Below are 20664 nucleotides of genomic sequence, written 5' to 3' on the forward strand. Positions count from 1 at the left end.
CCTGCTCAGCAGGCCCAAGGTGGGAATGGCAGAAGCTGCTGCAAGTCAGGACCAAGGTACCAGAGCAGAGCTGTGTGGGAGGCAAGGCCTGGAGTGGCAGGAGAGCAGCAGCTTCAGAGAGAACAGGAGCTGGTGGAGATTAATGAAGGAAGCTCAGACAGTATCTGTCTGGAGGAGGCCTGGCTCAACTCAAGGCCATTAACTTGTTGCTTTCTGAGCACCACCAACAGGACTGGAAACAAAAGCATGTCTGCCCAGCATGGGTCACGCTCAGTGATTGCTTAAATACTCCAGCAGAATGAAAAGCCTTGAGAGAGGCAGAGAGATACTTCAATGGCTGCAGGCTTCCAGGGCTGCAAGTTTTTGCATGAAGCCCAAGTCAAAACCAGGCAGGCAGCTGAGAGGTAGCCTTGAAAGTAGAACCAAATAAATCACCACCCTTCATTTTCTCCCATCCAGGAGGTTAAATGTAAAGGGGAGTCCACAACTCTAAATAAATTATGTTTCATAATTAAACCCATATTTTCCTGTGCTGCTTACAAGCCTTTGGATGATTAATAAGGCATTTCTCAAATTACTTTCATTCACACTAATTATGCTGCTTGTTTACTCCAGTCAATGATTTTTCTTCCAGGGAGATAAAGCTATCCCAGGAGGAGGACTCCCTCCAGGGACCATGAGGGAAAGGACCCCAGAGAGCTGCCTAAGGCACCAGGGACCATGGGAGGTCTTTCTCTGAAAGCAACAGAGCTGGTTCCATGACTCACATCACGTCCAACACTCACAAGCCTTATGCTGCTAAGCCTGGCTCTGGATAAGATGAAGAGGCATGAACTTGCTCAGCGCCCAGGGGCCTTGAGCTGTGTTTTCCCTAGGCCTTGCCTGAGGTACCAAACCTGCCAGGGAATCAGTTTGTATGGTTAGCATGAAAACACAGCAGTGACAGCACAGCTTCTGCACTGGGGCAGAAGGCAAATGCCCTTAGAAAGAAAGGGCTTTATCTTCTTGGGGCAGAGTGGCTGGAAAGCTGCCTGGCTGTTGAGCAACAGTGGCTGAACATGAATGGGCCAACATGTGGCTAAGAAGGCCAACAGCATCCTGCCCTGGATCAGCAGTAGGACCAAGGCAGGGATGGTGCTTCTGTATGCAGCACTGGTGAGGCCACACCTTGAGTACTGGCTTCAGCTTTAGGGTCCTCACCACAAGAAAGACATTGAGGGGCTGGAGTGGGTCCAGTCCAGAGAAGGGCAATGATGCTGGGGAAGGGTCTGGAGCAGAAGAATTGTGGGGAGCAGCTGAAGGAAGTGGGAGGAGAGGAGGCTGAGGGGAGACCTCCTTACTCTCATCCTGCAAGGAGGATGCAGCCAGGAGGGGGTTGATCTCTTCTCCCACGTAATAAGATGAGAGACAATTACCTCCAGTTGCAGCAGGGGAGGTTTAGGTTGGACAGTAGAAGAAAACTCTTCACTGCAAGGGTTCTCAAACCCTAGAACAGGCTGCCCAGGGAGGTGGTTGAATCCCCATCCCTGGAGGTGTTGAAAAGTGGCAGAGAGATGGTGCTGAGGGTCATGGTTTAGCACCAGCCTTGGCAGAGGTAGAGAATGGTTGGACTCAATGATCCTAAAGGGCTTTTCCACCCAAAATGACTCTCTGATTCTATTCTACCATTCAAGCTCCTCCTGTTTCATTTGCAGACCCTGGGAAGTCTCTTTGCCCTTTCTAAAGTACAGTGCAACAAATCACACAGGAATTCTCTTCCTGTCCTTTTGATTCCCTTTCCACATTATTTAGGAGCTAGATATATGAAAAAACAAAAGGCCCATTCCCATTCCTGCCCCAGCACTGCAGCCTGGAGGTGGGAATGGATTTCCTGAGCCCCCTTTCCCTGGGAAGGACCGAGATGTCCAGAAGCCTTTGGCCAGCTAACACCTGCAGGGCAACATAGCAATGTGGAAGTTAAGATGAGGAGAAACTTCTTTACAGTGAGGGTCCCAGAGCCCTGGAGCAGGCTGCCCAGAGAGGTTGTGGAGTCTCCTTCTCTGGAGACTTTCAAAACCCACCTGGATTCATTCCTGTGTGAACTACCCTAAGTGATCCTGCTTTGGCAGGAGAGTTGGACTGGATGATCTCTTGAGGTCCCATCCAACCTCTAATCTACTGTGATACTGTGAAGTGCTGCTGCTGCCACAGCCCCTTCCAATGCCTTACAAATGAAGGTGCTCCTGCTTTGACCCTCCAGGACTCCTGCAGACTCTCCAAAGCCAGCAATGGCACTTCCTCATCTCTCTACCCTTTCTCCTGTTTCAAGGCAGCAGTTAGTTCATAACCTATGTGCCTCTACAGCTGGCAGACTTGAGCAACTGTAAGCTCCAGATGCAAGAATCTAGCCAACAAAAGACACATGCTTTGTGTAGCATGAGCTGCTCTCCAGCCAGGGCTGCACACACACCACACACCTTGGTGCTCCATGAACTAAGAGGTGGTAGGAGACAGCAGCCAAGGCTTGAGAGATGAGAGCAGGCACTAATGAGCCTCCTCATAACAAGAAGAGGGGAAAAAGCTGCAGTTAGCTAATGGTGGCCCAAATCCTTCAGGCCAGGCATGCAGAAGCATGTGGGTTCCTGTGGAAGCCTGGTTGACAATAATCAAACCAGCACTGAAAAAGCATTGCCACAGAATTTATTCTAATACCTGTGTTGTACCACACCCTAAGAGTAAGAAAAGAAAACCAGTGGAGATAAAAGCTCTTTGCTGTCAAAGGAGGGGAAATACCTTCAGCAAGCCACAAAGTTGGCTCCCTCTGAGAAATGAAACAAGAGAGGTAGACATCCTTCTGATTTCTTACCAAAGACAAGGGTCTTGTCTGCTTGGCTTTAGCACAGCACCAGGACAGGCCAGTGCAGCTTGTGAGCTAGGGGCTGCAGCCAGCAAGAAGAGTTTCTCACTGTTCAAGCAGCAAAAGCAGGCTGATCTCTGAGGTCTCCTCCAACCAGATTTGTTCTGTTCTGTGATTCTGCACAGTCCTGGTCTCCTGTGACACTCTGCACTCTGGAGGTGCCCCCACACCTGACTGCTGCCTGACATGAATTTATAGCTCCTGAGCTACAGTGTGCCAGCTCCCTAGGTGAACACCCTTGTGGACATGAGGACAAGGCAGCACAGTCTGCTTTCTCCACAGGTTACCTGCACACCATGGGGAAGCTGACACTGGGAAAGCAGTGTGCTCTTGGCTCCTGCCTTCAGGCCATGTACTTGAACTTGTGGGTTTGCACAAAGCTGAATGGCTAGAGGGGAGCAGTATGGGCTAAGCTGGTTATGGGATCCATATGAGGCCTAGTGACCAGCTGCAGAGAAGAGATTTACCCTTTGCATGGCTTTTGTTGCCAAGACAAGAGCACACAACACAGAGGTAAGGTCAAAGCTTTCCTGTTTCAGGTGGAAATCCAGAGTAAGAGTGACTTGGTACTCAGCTTGCTCAGCTGCTGTAAGACAGCATGACCATTTCTTAAGCTGTTAAAAACATGATTAAAAAACCCTCAGAGCAGCAGCAAGACATCTGAACCACTGCTTGGTCTCCCCTTAGAGCGTCCACCCTTAGCACAACTCACTTGAAGTGATGCTAGGCAGTGTCAAAGGCACTGGGGTCCCGTGTGGGCTGAGCTCCATCAAACCACAGCTCACCAGGAGGAGACACTCACTGCAGATGGTGCTGAAGAGGCCCCAGCCTGAGAAGCAGGCCCTGTGCCCTCACAGCTGGGGGGCAGCAGGCCTGCAGTACTTGCACTGGATCCAGACTCGATACATCGTCATTTGCTTCCCGCGGTTCACCTGCAGCCTCCGGTCCACCAGATTCTGGACTTTCTCCAGCCCAGCCGTGGTGAAGAGGTCATCTAACTCATCTGGAAGCAAAGAGAAGGAGATGGAGGATGCCATGCTTTCATTTCACTGATACCTGCTCACACTGAGGGCTGAGCTGTGCTGAAAGACGGGCCAGAGGAAGCTCACGGTCTCGCTCTGGCAGGGTAAAGAGCAGGCAGGGGAGGTTCAGGCTGGATATCAGGCAATATTTCTTCACTGAAAGGGCTCTCAAACACTGGAACAGGCTGCCCAGAGCAGGGCTGGAGTCACCATCCCTGGAGGTGCTTAAGCAGTGTGTGGACCTGGCACTTAGGGACATGGTTTACTGCTGACCTTTCAGCGCTGGGTCAGGGGTGGGACTGGATGAGCTTGGAGGTCTCTTCCAACCAGATGCATTCTGTGTTCTGTGACTCAACTACTACTGCATTAAGGAAGGGATTAAGATCCCAGTTTCTCCAGTTTCCCTTGAGTTTATCTGCTGCTAAGGAAGTAAATAATCACTGGGAGGACAACTAGGATTACAGACTTGTCAAAACAGCAGCAGTTTCAGACAAGGGCACTGTCTCTAGTGACCCATTAAGGGAGCACCTCCTGGTGAGCAGGGACAGATCCATTCCCTCCCCTTTCCCCCCCTCTCTCCAGAGGAATTTCAGTGTCTGCAGGAGCCAAGAACAGGATCAGACCTACACTTTGAAAAGGTGGCAGTAAGATCTGTGCTGTGTTGGCTGGAGGGGAAAGGGATTCATTAAGGTTAAGTTTGGGGGAAGGAAAAAAAAAATCCTTTAAAAACCACACCCTGTTGGGGCCAAATCAAAGCACCAAGAGCCCTGGAGGCTGCACCACTTACACTGGCAGGGATTCCTGACCAAGCAAATCAGCATCCTGGTGCCCCAGTCACTGGCCCTGGGCAAAGAAAGCCCAGGTCCTGCTGAGCAGCAGCGAGCTTGCTCAGCTGCAGCCTGGGAGCACGTGATGTGTGTGGAGTTTCTGCAGAAAAGAGCTAACAGGTCCCAGCTTGTGCTCATTTATCAGATGCTTGCCATGGGGAAACCTTTGCCAGACACGCTTGGAGCACGACTTCTGTTGTGACAAACAAGTGCCCTGGCCAGGGGGGCAGGGGATGGCTCAGGCCAGCTGTGCCGCTGCTCTGAAACCCACCACGCAGAGGGGCCCACGGAGGAAGGGACTGGAGGTGCCCTTGGTGACAAGCAGGGAGAATGCAACCCCTCCTGACCACCAAGCAGCAGCAGCAGAACTGGAGAGGCTGCCTTGGCTCTAGGCTGAACCACACCCTTCTTATTTCCTTGTAGCAGAGCAGTAGAGTTAAGAGAAGTTCCTTCAAGTGGTGTCCATCTCGCTCCACCCTCTGCAGGCAACAACATTCAAGGAGAGCTCCTCCAATTCCAGCCCTCCCTGTGTAGCAAACACACTGGTCCTCCTTTAAAAGGAATTTTCACCATGAAGCCCACTCTGGGTGACTCTGCTAAAGCAGGGAGGCTGGACTAGATGAGCACAGAATCACCAAGGTTGGAAGAGACCTCAGAGATCATCAAGTCCAACCCATCACCACAGACCTCATGACTAAACCATGGCACCAAGTGCCACATCCAATCCCCTCTTGAACACCTCCAGGGATGGGGACTCCACCACCTTCCTGGGCAGCCCGTTCCAATGATGTCCAGAGGTCCCTTCCAACCCCCACCATTGTGTGATATTTGCATCAGCAAGTGGCAAATCCAGGTCCCTGTGCACATAACATCTTGTCTGGAAAGAGCCAGTGGCCAGACTTGAGGGCACAGGGATAAAAAGAGCTGAGGAGAGACAGAGGGATGCTTTCTAGCCTCCTACCTTGTGTGAAGAAGTAGACTCTGGTGCCATCACCTCTCACATAGAAGTTATCAGACAGACACTGACCTAAGGGCAAGAGAGATTTAAACAGTTACCAGCTATCATTTCAGAATCAACATCTGCCATCCAACAAGTACACACTGTGCTTAAGCTGCCTCAGGATAGACACTACTCCAGGGAAGCACCATCTATTAGCTGTCACAGAGCCACAAAATGAGAGGAGCTGGAGTGGACCTCTGGTGATCACTGAATCCAACCCCTGTAGCAAAGCAGGAATGCATCCAGGTGGGTTTTCAATATCTCCAGAGATGGACACTCCACCACCCCTCTAGGCAGCTTGTTCCAGGACTCCATCACCCTTAAATTAAAGAAGTTCCTCCTCATGTTCAAGTGAACCTTCTTATGTTCAAGTGTGTGCCCATTACCTGTCCCTGGGCACCACTGAACAAAGCCTGGCCCCATCCTCCTGCCATCCACCCTTGAAGAATTGATCAACATTGATGAGTTTCCCCCCTCAGGCTGCTCTTTTCCAGACTAAACAGCTCCAATACTCTGTCTTTCCCTCATCACAGAGATGTTCCAGTCCCCTCAGCATCTTTGTAGCCCTTTGCTGTACCCTCTCCAGCAAGTCCTTGCCGTTTTTTAACAGGGGGGGCCCAGAACTGGACCCAGCACTCCAGCTGTGGCCTCACCAGGGCAGAGCAGAGGGGCAGGAGAACCTCCCTCGACCCGCTGGCCACGCTCATCTTGATGCACCCCCTTGGCCTTCTTGGTCACAAGGGCACATTGCTGGCTCATGGTCATTGTGCTGTCCAGCAGGACTCCCAGATCCTTTTCCCCACCCTGGTGAGAGTCCCCCAGGGGGTGGGAGGGAGGCAGAAAGGGAGGGAGGATACCTTTCTTAAAGCGAAGCTGGGCCAGATCGTAGCGGCCGTAGTCTCGTAACAAAATCATCCCTCCTGGCTTCAGAAGGCGACTCAGCCTGGTGACAATGCCCTGCATCCTGAGGAGAGGGCAGAACCATTCAACACTCTGCAAACTGGGGCTTGCTTCTTTAGCCCCCTTTCCCCAAACAATCATAGAATCACACAGCTGTCAGGGTTGGAAAGGACCTCAAAGCTCAGCCAGTTCCAACCCCCCTGCCATGGGCAGGGACACCTCACACCGCAGCAGGTTGCTCAGGGTTAGGAGAAACTTTATTCTTCAGGTTTGCTCTAAAGACATTCTCCTCATCTCTAGACATGTCACAGAATCACAGAACTGTCAGGGTTGGAAGGGACCTCAAGGCTCAGCCAGTTCCAGCCCACCTGCCATGGCCAGGGACACCTCACACTACAGCAGGTTGCTCACAGCCACCTCCAGCCTGGCTGCAAACACCTCCAGGGATAAGGCTTCCACCACCTCCCTGGGCAACCTGTGCCAGGCTCTCACCACCCTCATGGGAAATAACTTCTTCCTAATAGCCAATCTGAATCTACCAAGATATCAAGTTTCACACATTTCAGCTTCCTAGAGGAGCTCCCCAAACCCAGCACATCTCTGAGCAACTTCAGGCTGAGGTGGGCTGAGTTTATTTGGCTGCCTTATTTCTGACACTCCCTGATTCTGCTGCCCAGTTTTTCCTACAGCAATGACTGAGGCTGCCACAGCAGGGATTAGCTGCTCTCTCTTGCTAATTACAGAATGATTTCCACTGGCTCCTGTCAAACAAGTAAGAAGTGAACTTGAAGAAAAATGCTGTGAAGTAAAACCAAAGGGAACAAAACCAGACAGAGGCAGTGTGGTTGTCACTGTCACACTAAGATCACAGTGCTTGCTTTAACTGTTTTCTGACCCTTTTGGTCACCTCCCATAGGAGAAATTAAATCTAGCCCCAGAGCCTTAAATTCTAGCAGCAATCCTGTCCACAAATGGGTGCTGAGCTGCTTCAGACCAACACCTGTGACCTCAGCAAGCTCACAGAATCATAGAATGGTTTGGGTTGGAAGGGACCTCTAAAGGTCATCTAGTCCAAGCCAGTCTACAGCCACTTAGCACCTCAAGGTGACACCTATCCTGGGCCAGAATTTGTTACAACCAAGGAGCTGCAAATTCCCTTTTCAGAGGCTTCATGGAAAACTGGAGCAGACACACAGCAAACTTCCCTTTGCCTTGATGCCAGAGGCCAAAAGCAGCACAGCTGCTAATAAAGAGCTGCAGCTCTGCATGGATTATCTCCTGCAACCAGAAGGAATTGTTAGACAACTTACTTCTCTGGGAGAATGGCTGAGAGGACAAAGATAAGAATAACAACATCAAGGCTCTCATCTGGCATGGGGAAAGGACTTTGGTCGTTGCACAGGTCGTGGACAAAGGCAAAGCAGCGAGAGGAGTCATAGTCTGCATTGTTCTGTGTTTAAGAGGAGAGAAAGCAGAGCATGAGCAGCAGACCTTGATCTCAAGATTATCTGGACATGGAAGCACTTTAACTTTTATTACACACAGAATGACCATGGTTGGAAAAGACCTCAGAGACCATCAAGTCCAATCATCATCTAACTCTCCCACCATTATGTAACTCCTCCAGAGCCACCACTGCTACACCATAACCTTGAGCTAGATAGCTTTGTATACATCCAGGGATGGGGAGGCAAACACTTCCCTGGGCAGCCTGCTCCAGGCTTTGAGAACCCTTTCAATGAAGACTTTTTTCCTTATGTCCACCCTAATCCTCCCCTGGTGTAACTTGATGCCTTTTCCTCTTGTCCTATCAGCTGTGACTTGTGGGAAGAGGCCAACCCCCACCTCTCTGCAACCTCCTTTTAGGCAGTTGTAGAGAGTGAGCAGCTTTCCCCTCAGCTTCCTTTCCTTAATGCCTTTTTTCATTATGTGAGACATGATTATTATGGTGTGTGTCCAGAGATCTCTTTCAGCCTCACTGGACTAAGGCAGATGGGGTCAGATAGGTTCTGTGGCCAGACAAGGAGCAGAGGTGAAACATGAAGAATAAGCACCCTGAGGAGATTTACAAAGAGCTTTGGACTAGCTACATGCAGACAATCAGCACTGACAAAACTTCAACACTGGACTGAGGGATTACTGCAATTTTAAGGTTAGCTTTTCCCCTAGCAGTGGTCAGAAGGGAGGGATTGACACTGTTAGGCTGGAAATCTTTACAACAGGGAGTGTCAGGTCACCTTCCTGCAGCACTGAAATCAATATTCATTTCAGGTACAAGCAGACTTCTCCTTATATGCCACAAATCAGAGCTGGCTGCCTAGGGTTATGCTCATAAAAATGATATTTAGACTTCTAAAAGCAGCTCTCTATTTTTCTAAGGCTGCTGCCATGACTTGCAACAGCCTCTCTAAACACTGCTTGTGTCACCTTAAGAGGATGAAATGGCATCCTGCCTCTGCTGCTGTGCTCCCTCATCAAGTGACTGATTGCATTTGATACTTCATACATTCTCACTTCTGTCCTGACCTGAAAATTGTTAGCAGTGTTTGTCCTTTGACTACATTCCAGCCTCCTGCTCCACAGACAGCAGTGCCCCTCCTCAGCTGTCTGTGCAGAAGCAACTAGACCACGTTCCCAGGAACTGCTCTCACAGTTATGCACACACAAACCAAACCCAGCTTCAGTTCCTGTTGAGAAAAAAAGACATAGCTTGGCTGTTCCCAAGGTTCAGCAGTTACTCAGCTAAAAGAGCCCTGGATTTAGAAAGAGAGCTGCCAACCACAGGGCAAAGAAAATTTGGCTGACTTATCTGCTGCCAATGTGACATTTTGAGAGCTCCAACTTCCCCCATTTCCCCAGTCTTTGATGGCTTGTTTCCCTGGTTTGTCAGTACAAGGGTCAGCAGAAGGGCTGGCTGAGAAGAAACAGCCAGCTGGTGGCTGCTGGGATGGATTTGGGTTAATGTGCAGTTGGCACCACGTACCCTCCTACCTTCCTGCATCACCACTGAGCTTACCTGGACCAGATCCACAGCTGCTGTAGAAAAATCACAGCAATAAACAAAAAGGCCTGGATCACTGCAAGAAAGAAAAGACACCAGCATGAAGTAAGCACTGAAACTATCACCATTTATACAGAAGTGGGCCACAGGAATGCCAGGGGTGGCTCAAACACACAGAGCACAGACTTGGGAGCCAGGGGTAGGGTAGGGTAGGGTAGGGTAGGGTAGGGTAGGGTAGGGTAGGTAGGGTAGGGTAGGGTAGGGTAGGGTAGGGTAGGGTAGGGTAGGGTAGGGTAGGGTAGGGTAGGGTAGGGTAGGGTAGGGTAGGGTAGGGTAGGGTAGGGTAGGGTAGGGTAGGGTAGGGTAGGGTAGGGTAGAACAGAACAGGACAGGACAGAACAGAATAGAATAGAACAGAATAGAACAGGACAGGATGGAATAGAATAGGATAGGATAGGGTAGGGTAGGGTAGGGTAGGATAGGATAGGATAGGATAGGATAGGATAGGATAGGATAGGATAGGATAGGATAGGATAGGATAGGATAGGATAGGATAGGATAGGATAGGATAGGATAGGATAGGATAGGATAGGATAGGATAGGATAGACCAGACCAGGTTGGAAGAGACCTTTGAGATCACCAAGTCCAACCTATCACCCAACACCATCTGATCAACTAAACCATGGCACCAAGCCCCCCATCCAGTCTCTTCCTAAACGCCTCTAGTGATCCTCTGGGCTTTGGTCTGTCTCCTTCAAGACTCCCCAGATCTGGTGGCTGCCATTGCTCCTTCAGGCCTCAATCATTCTCATCTGGAACTGGCTCCTTTTCCCTCCTGACAAAGGAGAGGCACTAAGGCCTGGGTGGAAATGCTTTGGGAATGAGCCACAGAACGTTGCATCACGTTTTGCTGGTTGCAATTCTAAGACCAAAGATTCCTCAGCTCCAAACACAATCATATGAAGCTGCAGATGGTTAAAAGTCCCACTTGCCTCTGGCTGTTCTCCCAGATTGTCTAAGCACACATGCAATGCTCTGCCAGTTGTTTTTTCAGAGGCTGGTAAATCATGCAGGTGAAAGAAAAAGCACAAACCTGCTGAGAGCTCTACTTACTTATTGGTTTGTAATATGGGGAAGACTGTATTTCCAGCACCACAGCCAACCTGCACAAACACAGCAGATGTACACACAGTGAAAATCATTTCCTCAGCCTGCCCCATGCAGCTCATTTCACATCACCTCTCCACAGCCATGGAGCAAAGGCTCCGGAGAGACCTTGCAGCAGCGTTTCAGTATCTGAAGGGGACCTACAGGAAGGCTGGGGAGGGACTGTTCAGAAGGGCCTGTGATGATGAGGGGCAATGGTTTGAAAGTGGAGCAGGGCAGATCTTGGTTGGGCATTAGGAGGAAGTTTTTGACAATGAGAGTGGTAAAATCCTGGCACAGTTTGTCCAGGGATGTGATTGAGGCCCCAGCTTGGAGACATTCAAGATCAGCCTCAATGTGGCCCTGGGCAGCCACAGGTGTCCCTGCTGTCTGCAGGGGATTTGGACAAGATCACAGTACCACAGTATCACCAAGGTTGGAAGAGACCTCAAAGATCATCAAGTCCAACCTGTCACCACAGACCTCATGCCCTTTGAGGGTCCCTTCCAAGCCAATGCCATCTGTGAATCTGTAACACCTGAGCACTGCAGTGACCATCCCACATCTTCCTGCAAGTTGTGAAGATGTTCAGCTCTGAGGAGCAGGCTCAGCTACAAACATCTGTGGGCAACCACTAAGCCAATCCTTGCAGAGCTGTGTATTGTTAGTCATTTGAAAACTGTTATTGCTGGAATCCCAAGCATAACAACCAGGATGAGTCACTGAAGCACTGGCCAGGATTAGTTGCCTTCACTTCCAGAGCAATGGAGAAAGAAGTTTGCTTTACTCTAATGACATCCTGCTGTTTCAGAGTTTCCTTCACTAGATGGCTCTTCCTCAAGCTCCAACTAGGCCTGCAATGATCCTGCCTTATTATTCCTTCTGCTTGCTCCCATGTGAAGATGGCTCACACCACTGGGCTGGGGCAGTTTGCCTCTGAATGTGGAAGGAAGCAGGAAAACTGAAGACAGCAGTGATGGCTTGCAGCAGCAGGGATTGCTGACAGTGCTCAGGTGAGACAGGAAAGCCACAAGAACATCAGAGCCTGAGGAAGCCTCAAAGCCTCAGATTAAATGAAAGCATTGAAAGGGCAGTTCAGAAGTTGACCCTCCCTGGAAGTGCAGAACTTCCCTAAAACAGGAAGCATTCAAAATGAGTTTTACTGACAGCCACCAAAGCTGAGAGGGCAGAGCCAAAGGACCTTACCAGCTGCCAGGAGTCCAACATTTATTAATCCTACAGACTTTTCAAGGACAAATCCTGCATTAGGCTGAGATTCCCCAGGGAACAAACCAAGCAGCATCTTTACATTCTTGGTTTCACTGCTTGTTTCACAGCTCTCAAGACAAAAGAGTCAGCAGAGACATGCAGAACATAAATGACAGGAGAAAACTTTTACACAGCCATGTAAAAGCAGCAGCTTCTTCAAAAGATGGCTTTAAAAGGTTTGCTTTAACACCTGAGAGGAACAGTTTGTCTTTTAAACTTGGAAGCTTCTTATGATCCTTGTGCTCTGCTAGACCAAAAGCATCCCAACAGGTTTAGAGAGTCATAGAATGGTTTGGGCTGGAAGGGACCTCCAAGGTCATCAAGTCCAAACCTCTCCACAGTAAGCAGGGCTGCAGTCAGCAGGGACATCCTCCATGAGATCAGATTGCTCAGAGCCTTGTTGAGCCTCACCTTGAACACCTCCAGGGATGGGGCCTCAACCATCACTCTGGGCAACCTGTTGCAGTATTCCACCACCCTCATGATGCAGAACTTGCTCCTAGCATCCAACCTAAATCTACTTTTCTGTAGTTTGAAGCCATTGCCCTTCATCTTATCACTGCAGACTTTTGTAAACACTCTCTCTCCATCCTTCTTGTAGGCCCCCTTCAGCTACTGGAAGGCTGCTCTAAGGTCTCCCCAGGGCCTTCTCTTCTGCAGGCTGAGCAACCCCAGCTCCCTCAGCCTATCCTCATAGGACAGGTTCAGTTCCAAGCTGCCCTCTGTTTTGTATTGGTGGGTTTTTTTGCATTTTACTGACTTAAGGCAATCATTTCACTCACTTCCTTTTTGCCAACATCTATTCTATGTCCCAGTCACTCTACCTCTGAGAGAAGGGACTGCTGGGGGTGTGCCTCTCCGCTTCCCAGCTGTTACCTCTAGGATGCGGTAAGATGCGGATGACCCTGGGTAGTCTCCACCACTCTGACTCAGCTCAGTGGCCTTCTGGGCAGTCCCTTCTTCTGTGCAGATCTCAGGTGTGCCCTTGAGCAGGTTTAACTGATTCTCTGCCCTGGCTCCCAATGAGCAATGTCCATTTTCACAGCATCCCAGCCCTTCCTTGTTGGGTTCCTCTTTGTTGCCACGGCCGGGCGCTGAATCCCCGCTCTGCCCTGGGTTCCTGTTAGGTGCCAGCTCAGGGAATTCAGTGAACAGCCAATGCCTGTCCTTGAAGAAACCATTTTCATGGATTTTATAGAAGTCATCCCAGTACCTCTTAGCATTCACCTCATATTCCTCTGTGAACACAAACAAAAACAGCAGCAGCAGTCAAATCCAAAGGTCTCCGAGTGTAACCAGTTCAGACAGTAAGAGATCACTGCAGGCATCTGCTCCCAAATCTGCTTCAGTAAGTCAGCTTCCCGACTGAGCATCACCTCTAGCTCACTTGTGCCACCCCACACCCTCAGCCTGCTTCCTCACAATCACTTCCTCAGGACTGAAAAGGGGTAAGAGATAGAAGAGGTAAGTGCCTGTCTCCCGGTAGGATTTAAAGGCAGCTGGCATCAGAAAAGGCCTCTCTGCAGGAGACTGGAATGAGGAAATCCAGGGTTTAGCCCCATGTCTAACACCAACTTTTGCAGCTCACCAGTGCTTCTCAGTACTTAAAGGGTGGGTGTCAGGAGGATATGGCCAAATCCTTTTTCACTGGTGCCCAGGGACAGGAAAAACTTGAACACAGGAAGTGCCACCTAAACATCAGGAGGAACTTCTGTCCTTCTGTGACGAAGCTCCAGAGCAGGCTGCCCAGAGAGGTTGTGGAGTCTCCATCTCTGGAGTCATTCAGAACCCTTCTGGACACCATCCTGTGCAACCTGCTCTAGCAGGGGGCTGGGACTAGATGATCTCAGAGGTCCCTTCCAACCTCTAACATTCTGTGATTCTCTGAATCCACAGGGAGCCCTGTGACACCAAATGTCAACCACTGACAGCTTCTAAGGAATTCTGTGACAGCTGCCTGGAGCTGAAGAGCTCCTGCCCAACAGCCACCTCTCCTTTCAGAAGGAGAAACAGCAAAATCAGTCAACTCCAAGCCAATTCAGTCAATTTGAGCCTGGCAGAAAGCTCAGGTAGCATTTGTGCACCACTCCAAGCTTGCAGGGCAGCAGGTTGTACACAGGGATTGCTGGGGCCCAGTCTACAGCACGTTGTTTGCCACAGCTCTGTGCAGGTTAAGAGCATCCTGCATTCAGGAAAGGAAAGCAAGAAGGAAATCAACAGGAGTGACCACTGCCATGAAAGTAACAGTGGAGAGCTACAGTGGACAGCCTAAAGATGGTAAGAATTAAGTTCAGCAGCCAGCATTACCATTTTCACACCCAGTGGATCCACTCCAGCACCACAGACAGCTGGAAGAACTCTCACAAAGCCCTGATCTAAGGAGATGGGAGTCACCCACAGAATTATTTGCACTCAGCTTCCCAGACTCCAGATCAAGTACAGCTCTAGGGGAACTATTCTTTTTTTTAACCATGGGGAAGATACAAATGGAACTGGCTTCCTGGATTCCCACTGATGTGATGAGTTCTCTGTCCTGGGAAATGAGAGCCAATTACAGCAGCCTGTGCTTGGAATTACCTGGAGGCATCAACACCCAGGGCCAGAGATCCCACTGCAGCTCCTCAGGCAGCTTTGCACAGCAGTAGGTGCATCACTGAATGCCAATGATTCTCCCCCCAGTTCAAGAGTGGATGTGAGAATGGATAACTTCTCTCCAACAGGTACTCAAGAGTAGGGTTAAACACCAGAGCAGATCTCTTTAAACTGGAGATCACTACTGGGATCTGCACTGCAAGCTGTCAGCCTTGCTTGAAAGGGGCCAAGTGTTTAGAAGATGTCTGAGGGGAAACAGCAAAATGAACCAAGAGCACCTGGCAAAACACACAGCCCCAGCCAAAGAGAGACAAAAATGGCTGCAACAAAGCACCAGAAGGCAGTCCTATGGATATTTTTAGTAGGATCTATTCCCTGAAGCACAAAGAGCTATATATAAAAATAATCTCTTTACCTCAACTACAAGGATTTTCTCCTTTGAAGAAGCCTTGTCCTTAAACCTCAAGCTGAAAGAAATTCTACTGTCAGCTACCAGACTAGAGCAGTAAGTCTGTGCCATGATCTGACTGCAGCTCAAAGGGAGCAGGGTCAAGTCAGTTTGCTGTTTGCATAGGAGGACTCAGTGACTGCTCCTGATTCATACCCAGCTCTGTACTCCTTCCTGACCTGTCACCTCTTCCATGAGCTAGCAGGGACATGCCAGGCTGCTGGGGCTGGAAATGCTCCTTCACCTGACAAAAACATAGCTCCTGGTGATCCCTGATTCCTTCTCCTAACAATCCCATGCCAGCCTGACTGCAATGGGATGCTTACCTGAGCTGCTAGGGGCAAAATTCCAGCCCACTCAGTTTGGATTAGCTGCAGGGTGTTTTTTTTGCCCCAGCAGAACACTGAGCAAGACACTGTGCTCCTCCTGTGTTAAATCATGGGGAAATGCTGTTGGATGCTATCAAACAGCTGTTACACTCCACTCCACAGGTGTGGAAGCTGTAAAGCTCATGTGTCTCATAGCCTGGTGCTACTAAAGCCCTGGAGGGAAGGATCAGTGAAACCACAAATGCAAGAAACCAAGGGCCAGCTGACAAAGCTCATGCAAGAGATAGATTCAAAGCACTGAAAAAAACAAGGAGAGAGTTAAAAAGGACCACATCCATTTTTCACCTTATGCCAGGAGAGTTCACCTAATCCTGCCTCAAGATCCTGTTTGTGGCATGAGCTCATGGGGACATCGGTGTGCAAGCCACACTCCCCCCAGGACCCTCTTGCTAAGGACTCCTGCTCACCTCTGTAAGGACACCCCAAAAGCCAAGCCCATACTCACCCTTTCACACTGCAGAAGGAGGACAAACAAAAGTAACTGTTCACAAAAGACAGGAAGAGAACCCAGGACCCCCCGAATTGCAAGAGGGGGCTAATTATGAAGCCTCAAAAGGAAACAACAACCAAAAAAAAAAGCCCCCAACAACCAGCTCTTCCACTTCTTTCTTTGTTCCCAGCCAGGAGACAGATCTTCCAACATACCCCACAGAAACTTCTCTCCTTCTTCAGAACAAATTCTGACAGCCCCCAGAAGTCCTCAGAATAATGCAGCCATAATGACCAATAGCTTGTCTTTGTTCTCCTGCTTGGACATCGCTGCTTCTCAAAATACTCGACCCTCCAGGCACATTTGGCTGGGCTGCCTTCCCCCACGTCTCAGCCATCCCATTGTCTCCACAAGCTTCCTGCTGAATAGCAACCATCCAAATTTGACTGGCCTCCATTGTTCACTCTGGGAAATACATCAGGGAGACCTGACAAACTGCTCTAACCAGCAAATTGCTCCACCATTGCAAGCCTCCTCTATAGGTTCTCAAAGCATGACAGACAGCGTCCTTTAATGTTAACCAGATTCTAGAATGAACTCGACACAATGGGCACCACAATGGAAACTGCTGGATGCTTCTGGGAATGCAAGAAATTAGGGAGGCTTGATCTTTGGGATAATCAAATTAGCTATTGTGAGCACAACTGGAAGCTATATGGGAAGTGTCTCAATAGCTCCAGTAGTGTTCAGCAGGGCTTTACAGATGACACCCTCAATTGAATTCAAACAAACTGATCCACCCTAGGGCTCAGCAGGGCGTAGCACCGCCATCATCATCATCAAACAGGTCTCTTATCATCTGCCCTGCTCTTGTGAGACCCCCACCTGGAGCACTGTGTCCAGTTCTGGTCACCCCAGCATAAGAACAGGGAAATGTTGGAGCAGGTCCAGAGGAGGCCAGGAAGATGATCAGAGGTGTGGAGAACCTCCGCTGTGGGGACAGGATGGGGGAGTTGAGGCTGTTCAGCCTGGAGAAGATAAGACTCCAGGGAGACCTTAGAGCAGCCTTCCAGTACCTGAAGGGGGCTGCAGGAGAGCTGGGGAGGGACTTTTTACAAGGGCTTGTAGTGATAGGACAAGGGGCAATGGCTTTGAGCTGGAAGAGAGAAGATTTAGCTCAGAGATCAGGAAGAAATTCTTGACAGTGAGGGTGGTGAGACCCTGGAAGAGGTTGCCCAGGGAGGTTGTGGATGCTCCCTCCCTGCAGTTGTTCAAAGCCAGCTTGGAGCCAGGAGCAACCTGGGCTGGTGGGAGGTGTCCCTGCCCATGGCAGAGGGGTTGGAACTAGATGACATTTAAGGTCCCTTCCAACCCAAACCATTCTTCTCCATCTCTGAATCATACAGGAATCCATCTCAGCATCATTTAAATGGCTAGGTGAGATCACAAGTGTACAGGAAAGATGCATTATCAACCAGCTCAGAAGAGCTCAGCTGTGTTACCTGACTGTAGACTGTGCACCTGTAGCTCAATTCAGGGCCAGGTTAGCTTTGCCTTTCAGATAACCTTTAAGCCAACTTTGGGGAGAACAAACTTCTGGAATCCCTTTTCTGCCTCTCCAATGATAAACACTTTGATCAGGGAAACATTATTTTACTTCACTGCTGATTGAAACACTATCAAGCTGTTTGTTAACTTGGTAGAGACACTACTTGGTATGGATACTTTCTTGGACTCCCTTAAGAGAAAAACCAGGCTTGAGTTAGGGACAGCTCCAGAGCATACAACCCACCACAAGACTGACTGTTAGAAGTTAGGCTTTAGAGAGCAAAAGCAAGCAGAAGCAGTAACACTACAAAGAAGAATGTTTGTTAGACAATGAACACTAAAAAGTATCTAAAGATGCACAGCACAATCACAGACACTCAGCCCAAGAGGACTCCTCCCAACAAAGACCATTTCTGCTCCAGCAGGAGGAGTGCCTGGAGAAGGTGGAAAAGCCACAGAGAGGTAAATTATGAACAGAAAGATTCCTCCTTTGCCTTTTTTTCAACATCAACAACAACTAGGGAATGCATTCTGGATGATTCAGGAGAAGGGGGAAAAGGAGGAATAAATGATGTTTAGGCAGCTCTGGTTGGACTGTGCCACCCTTGTATGGCCAAGTCAAGACTCAGCATTAGCAGACCATCCAAATGTACCTTGTTTGTCTTGTGGCAAGAGCTGAGAGCTGTTCTCTTGGACTTTACTCCTGGCACTGGCTTCCTGCTCTTCTGACCATTCCACATTATCCCTGTTGTGAAAAATAACACAAACTACTCAGCAGAGAATGGCAGGCTGAAGAGAAAGGAAAGAGAAAGCTTGGTCTACACAGCCCTCCAGACCCACAGCTTTTCCACCAGCTCTTAACTCTGGCTCAGCAGCAGCACAGCAGCAATCAGCACAGATGCCCCTCAGTTCTGCATGAACTGCACTTACAGCACTCCCAAAGATGTCACTGCAGGAGACCCTTGAGAGATACCAGACCTTCCCCTGATCCTTTTCCTTATTTGATCCTCAAGTTTAGAGCAAACAGAATCACAGAATTGTTAGGGTGGGAAGGGACCTCAAGGATCATGCAGTTCCAACCCCCTGCCATGGGCAGGGACACCTCACACCACAGCAGGTTGCTCACAGCCACATCCAGCCTGGCTGCAAACACCTCCAGGCAGGAGGCTTCCACCACCTCCCTGGGCAGCCTGTGCCAGGCTCTCACCACCCTCATGGGGAAGAACTTCTTTCTGACATCCAACCTGAATCTACCCATTTCTACTTTTGCTCCATTCCCCCCAGTCCTATCGTTACCTGACACCCTAAAAAGTCATATAAACCATGAGGACACCCAACAGGCACAGGCCTCCTTGGAGAGGAAGTGCCTTTGTCACAAGGTGAAAGAGCCTTCTTCCTAGGGAGGTGCTGGCATTAATCAACAAAGGTCATCAGATTTAGCTCTCCCCAAGACACTACACTTTCTTTCTCAGGTTGAAACAACAAGGGCAGGAAGGCTGTTTGGAAGGCAAAGAATTAAATGAAACACAATTCTAGGAAAATATGCAGGAAGCTACACAGCATTAAGAAGTATTAATAACTGAAATGTGCACACACAGAGCTGTGGAGCCATTAAAGTGATTCACTTGACCTTTTCCCCCCCCCCTCATTAAAACAAGTGACTGAAAAGCAGCAGACAAAGGCCAACAAGCATTATTCTGGCCTCAGGAGAATTCAATCTTTTAACTCACAAACTAAACTTTTAAGTGTCAAAGTCTAAATAAGAAATAAACTAGAGCAGCAGGAGTTTCTTCAGGTAAATCATGTTGAGGATATGCTTTTGCAACATACCTTTGGTGTAGCCCAGGCCCCAAATGAGTGACAAGCTGATACATGCACACATTGCTTTATTGCAAATGAAACCTTCCCAATTCTTAATAGGTTATAGCAGCCACAGGCTGAAAGTGGACACATCAGTTCCACACCAAACCCAAGAAGCTGGGTGCTTTATGCATCTCTAAACCAGCTTTCCCCATCAAACACCTCCTGTTGCAAGCTGACACCTAGCAGCACCTCCCAGTTACAGCATCCCGTGGCAGCAGATGCGTGAAAGGATCTTTGTTCAGTGTACAGACCAGTAACTAATGCATCTACAGGTGGAGAAGGGATAAAGAGCTCTGAGGGTAGCTTACTGAACTTTATTAACTACTTTCATTGCTTTATTAACTACGGCAATTAAAAGACTGCTACGATGGAAAATGCGTTCTTCTCAAATATCAAAGGAGCTTCGGGAATCCCAACCGCTTTGGGAGGAGCCGAGGCACAATCAGGACCCCCCGATCACTGACCGCACAGGGCAGGGCCCTCTCGCACCTTCAAGCCCTTCCTGCACCGTCTGCCACGCCGGCAGGACCCCAGACGGCTGGTGCCAGGCCCCCAACTCCGGGTCTCCCTCGCTGCTTGGGCCTTCAGCCCCATATTCACAGCTCCCCCAGCCCGCTCTGCACCCCTGTGGGCGCTTCAGAGGCGAGCACGGGCGATGGGCCAGTGCGCTGCGAGAGAAGCACGGATAATGCCTGCGGCCGAGCCCCCGTGAAGCAGAGCAGGGCAGCTCAGGGCTAACCAGCCGCGGCCGCCGAGAGCCCCATTACACCACGGCTCGTCCCAGGCTACCGACACGACGGGACGGAGAAGAGGAGCGCACCTCCGGCCACCCCCTCCCAGCCCCCAGAGACCGACCGCGGAGATGCACCACAGGGCAGCAGCGCCCCGAAGCGCCCCGGTCAGCTCCCCGGGCCTCTCCGCAGTGGGCAGCAAAGCGCCGGAGACCCGGAGCGGGCACCGATGGGGCGAGGAGGCGGCGGCCACCCTCACCAGGCGTTGTGCTGAAAGAGGCGGGCGGGGTCGGTGAGGAAGCGCCTCCCGAAAGGCCGCCGCTCCGGCGTCTCCCTGGGCGCCGCCATGATGGCCAGAGAGCCACCGGAACCGGAAGCAGCGCCGCGCGAGCTGACCCGAGAGAGGACTGGCCGGGCGGGACGGTCACGTGAGGGACGCCTCTGTCACGTGCGGGTGGTGGCGGGAAGCGGCGAGCCCGGGGAGGGCGGCAGCGGCCGCGGTCCCCTCGGCACCCAGCCCCCTCGGCACCCAGCCTGCTTCTGCTGCTCTCTGTGGCGCCTTTCGTGCACCTCGGGGAGCGCAGATCTGGCCGCGGTCCCC

At 50.3% G+C, this 20664-nt stretch overlaps 1 protein-coding gene across 1 annotated transcript; it reads right to left on the reverse strand.

The window, feature by feature from the left end:
* Positions 1 to 2544: 2544 nt before the first annotated feature.
* METTL2A (methyltransferase 2A, methylcytidine) lies at positions 2545 to 20423 on the reverse strand. The gene is made up of 9 exons (XM_054176973.1): positions 20323 to 20423; positions 18123 to 18214; positions 12939 to 13300; positions 10761 to 10810; positions 9662 to 9722; positions 7956 to 8095; positions 6603 to 6709; positions 5707 to 5772; positions 2545 to 3899 (listed from the first exon to the last, which is right to left on the reverse strand). Exons 1-9 carry the CDS (start codon positions 20409 to 20411, stop codon positions 3748 to 3750), a joined length of 1119 nt encoding a protein of 372 aa, XP_054032948.1. The 5' UTR covers positions 20412 to 20423; the 3' UTR covers positions 2545 to 3747.
* Between the last annotated feature and the right edge of the window lie 241 nt (positions 20424 to 20664).

This window comes from Dryobates pubescens, chromosome 36 (genome assembly GCF_014839835.1).
Source record: "Dryobates pubescens isolate bDryPub1 chromosome 36, bDryPub1.pri, whole genome shotgun sequence".
Taxonomy (NCBI): domain Eukaryota; kingdom Metazoa; phylum Chordata; class Aves; order Piciformes; family Picidae; genus Dryobates; species Dryobates pubescens.

Coding starts and splice junctions, on each gene's coding strand:
- METTL2A (XM_054176973.1), bottom strand. CDS start 20,411: ATGGCGGCGCCCAGGGAGACGCCGGAGCGGCGGCCTTTCGGGAGGCGC. Junction 6,710..7,955: donor TCAGCCATTCTCCCAGAGAA/GTAAGTTGTCTA, acceptor CCCTCTCCTCAG/GATGCAGGGCATTGTCACCA. Junction 3,900..5,706: donor AGTCTACTTCTTCACACAAG/GTAGGAGGCTAG, acceptor CTTTGCTTCCAG/ATGAGTTAGATGACCTCTTC.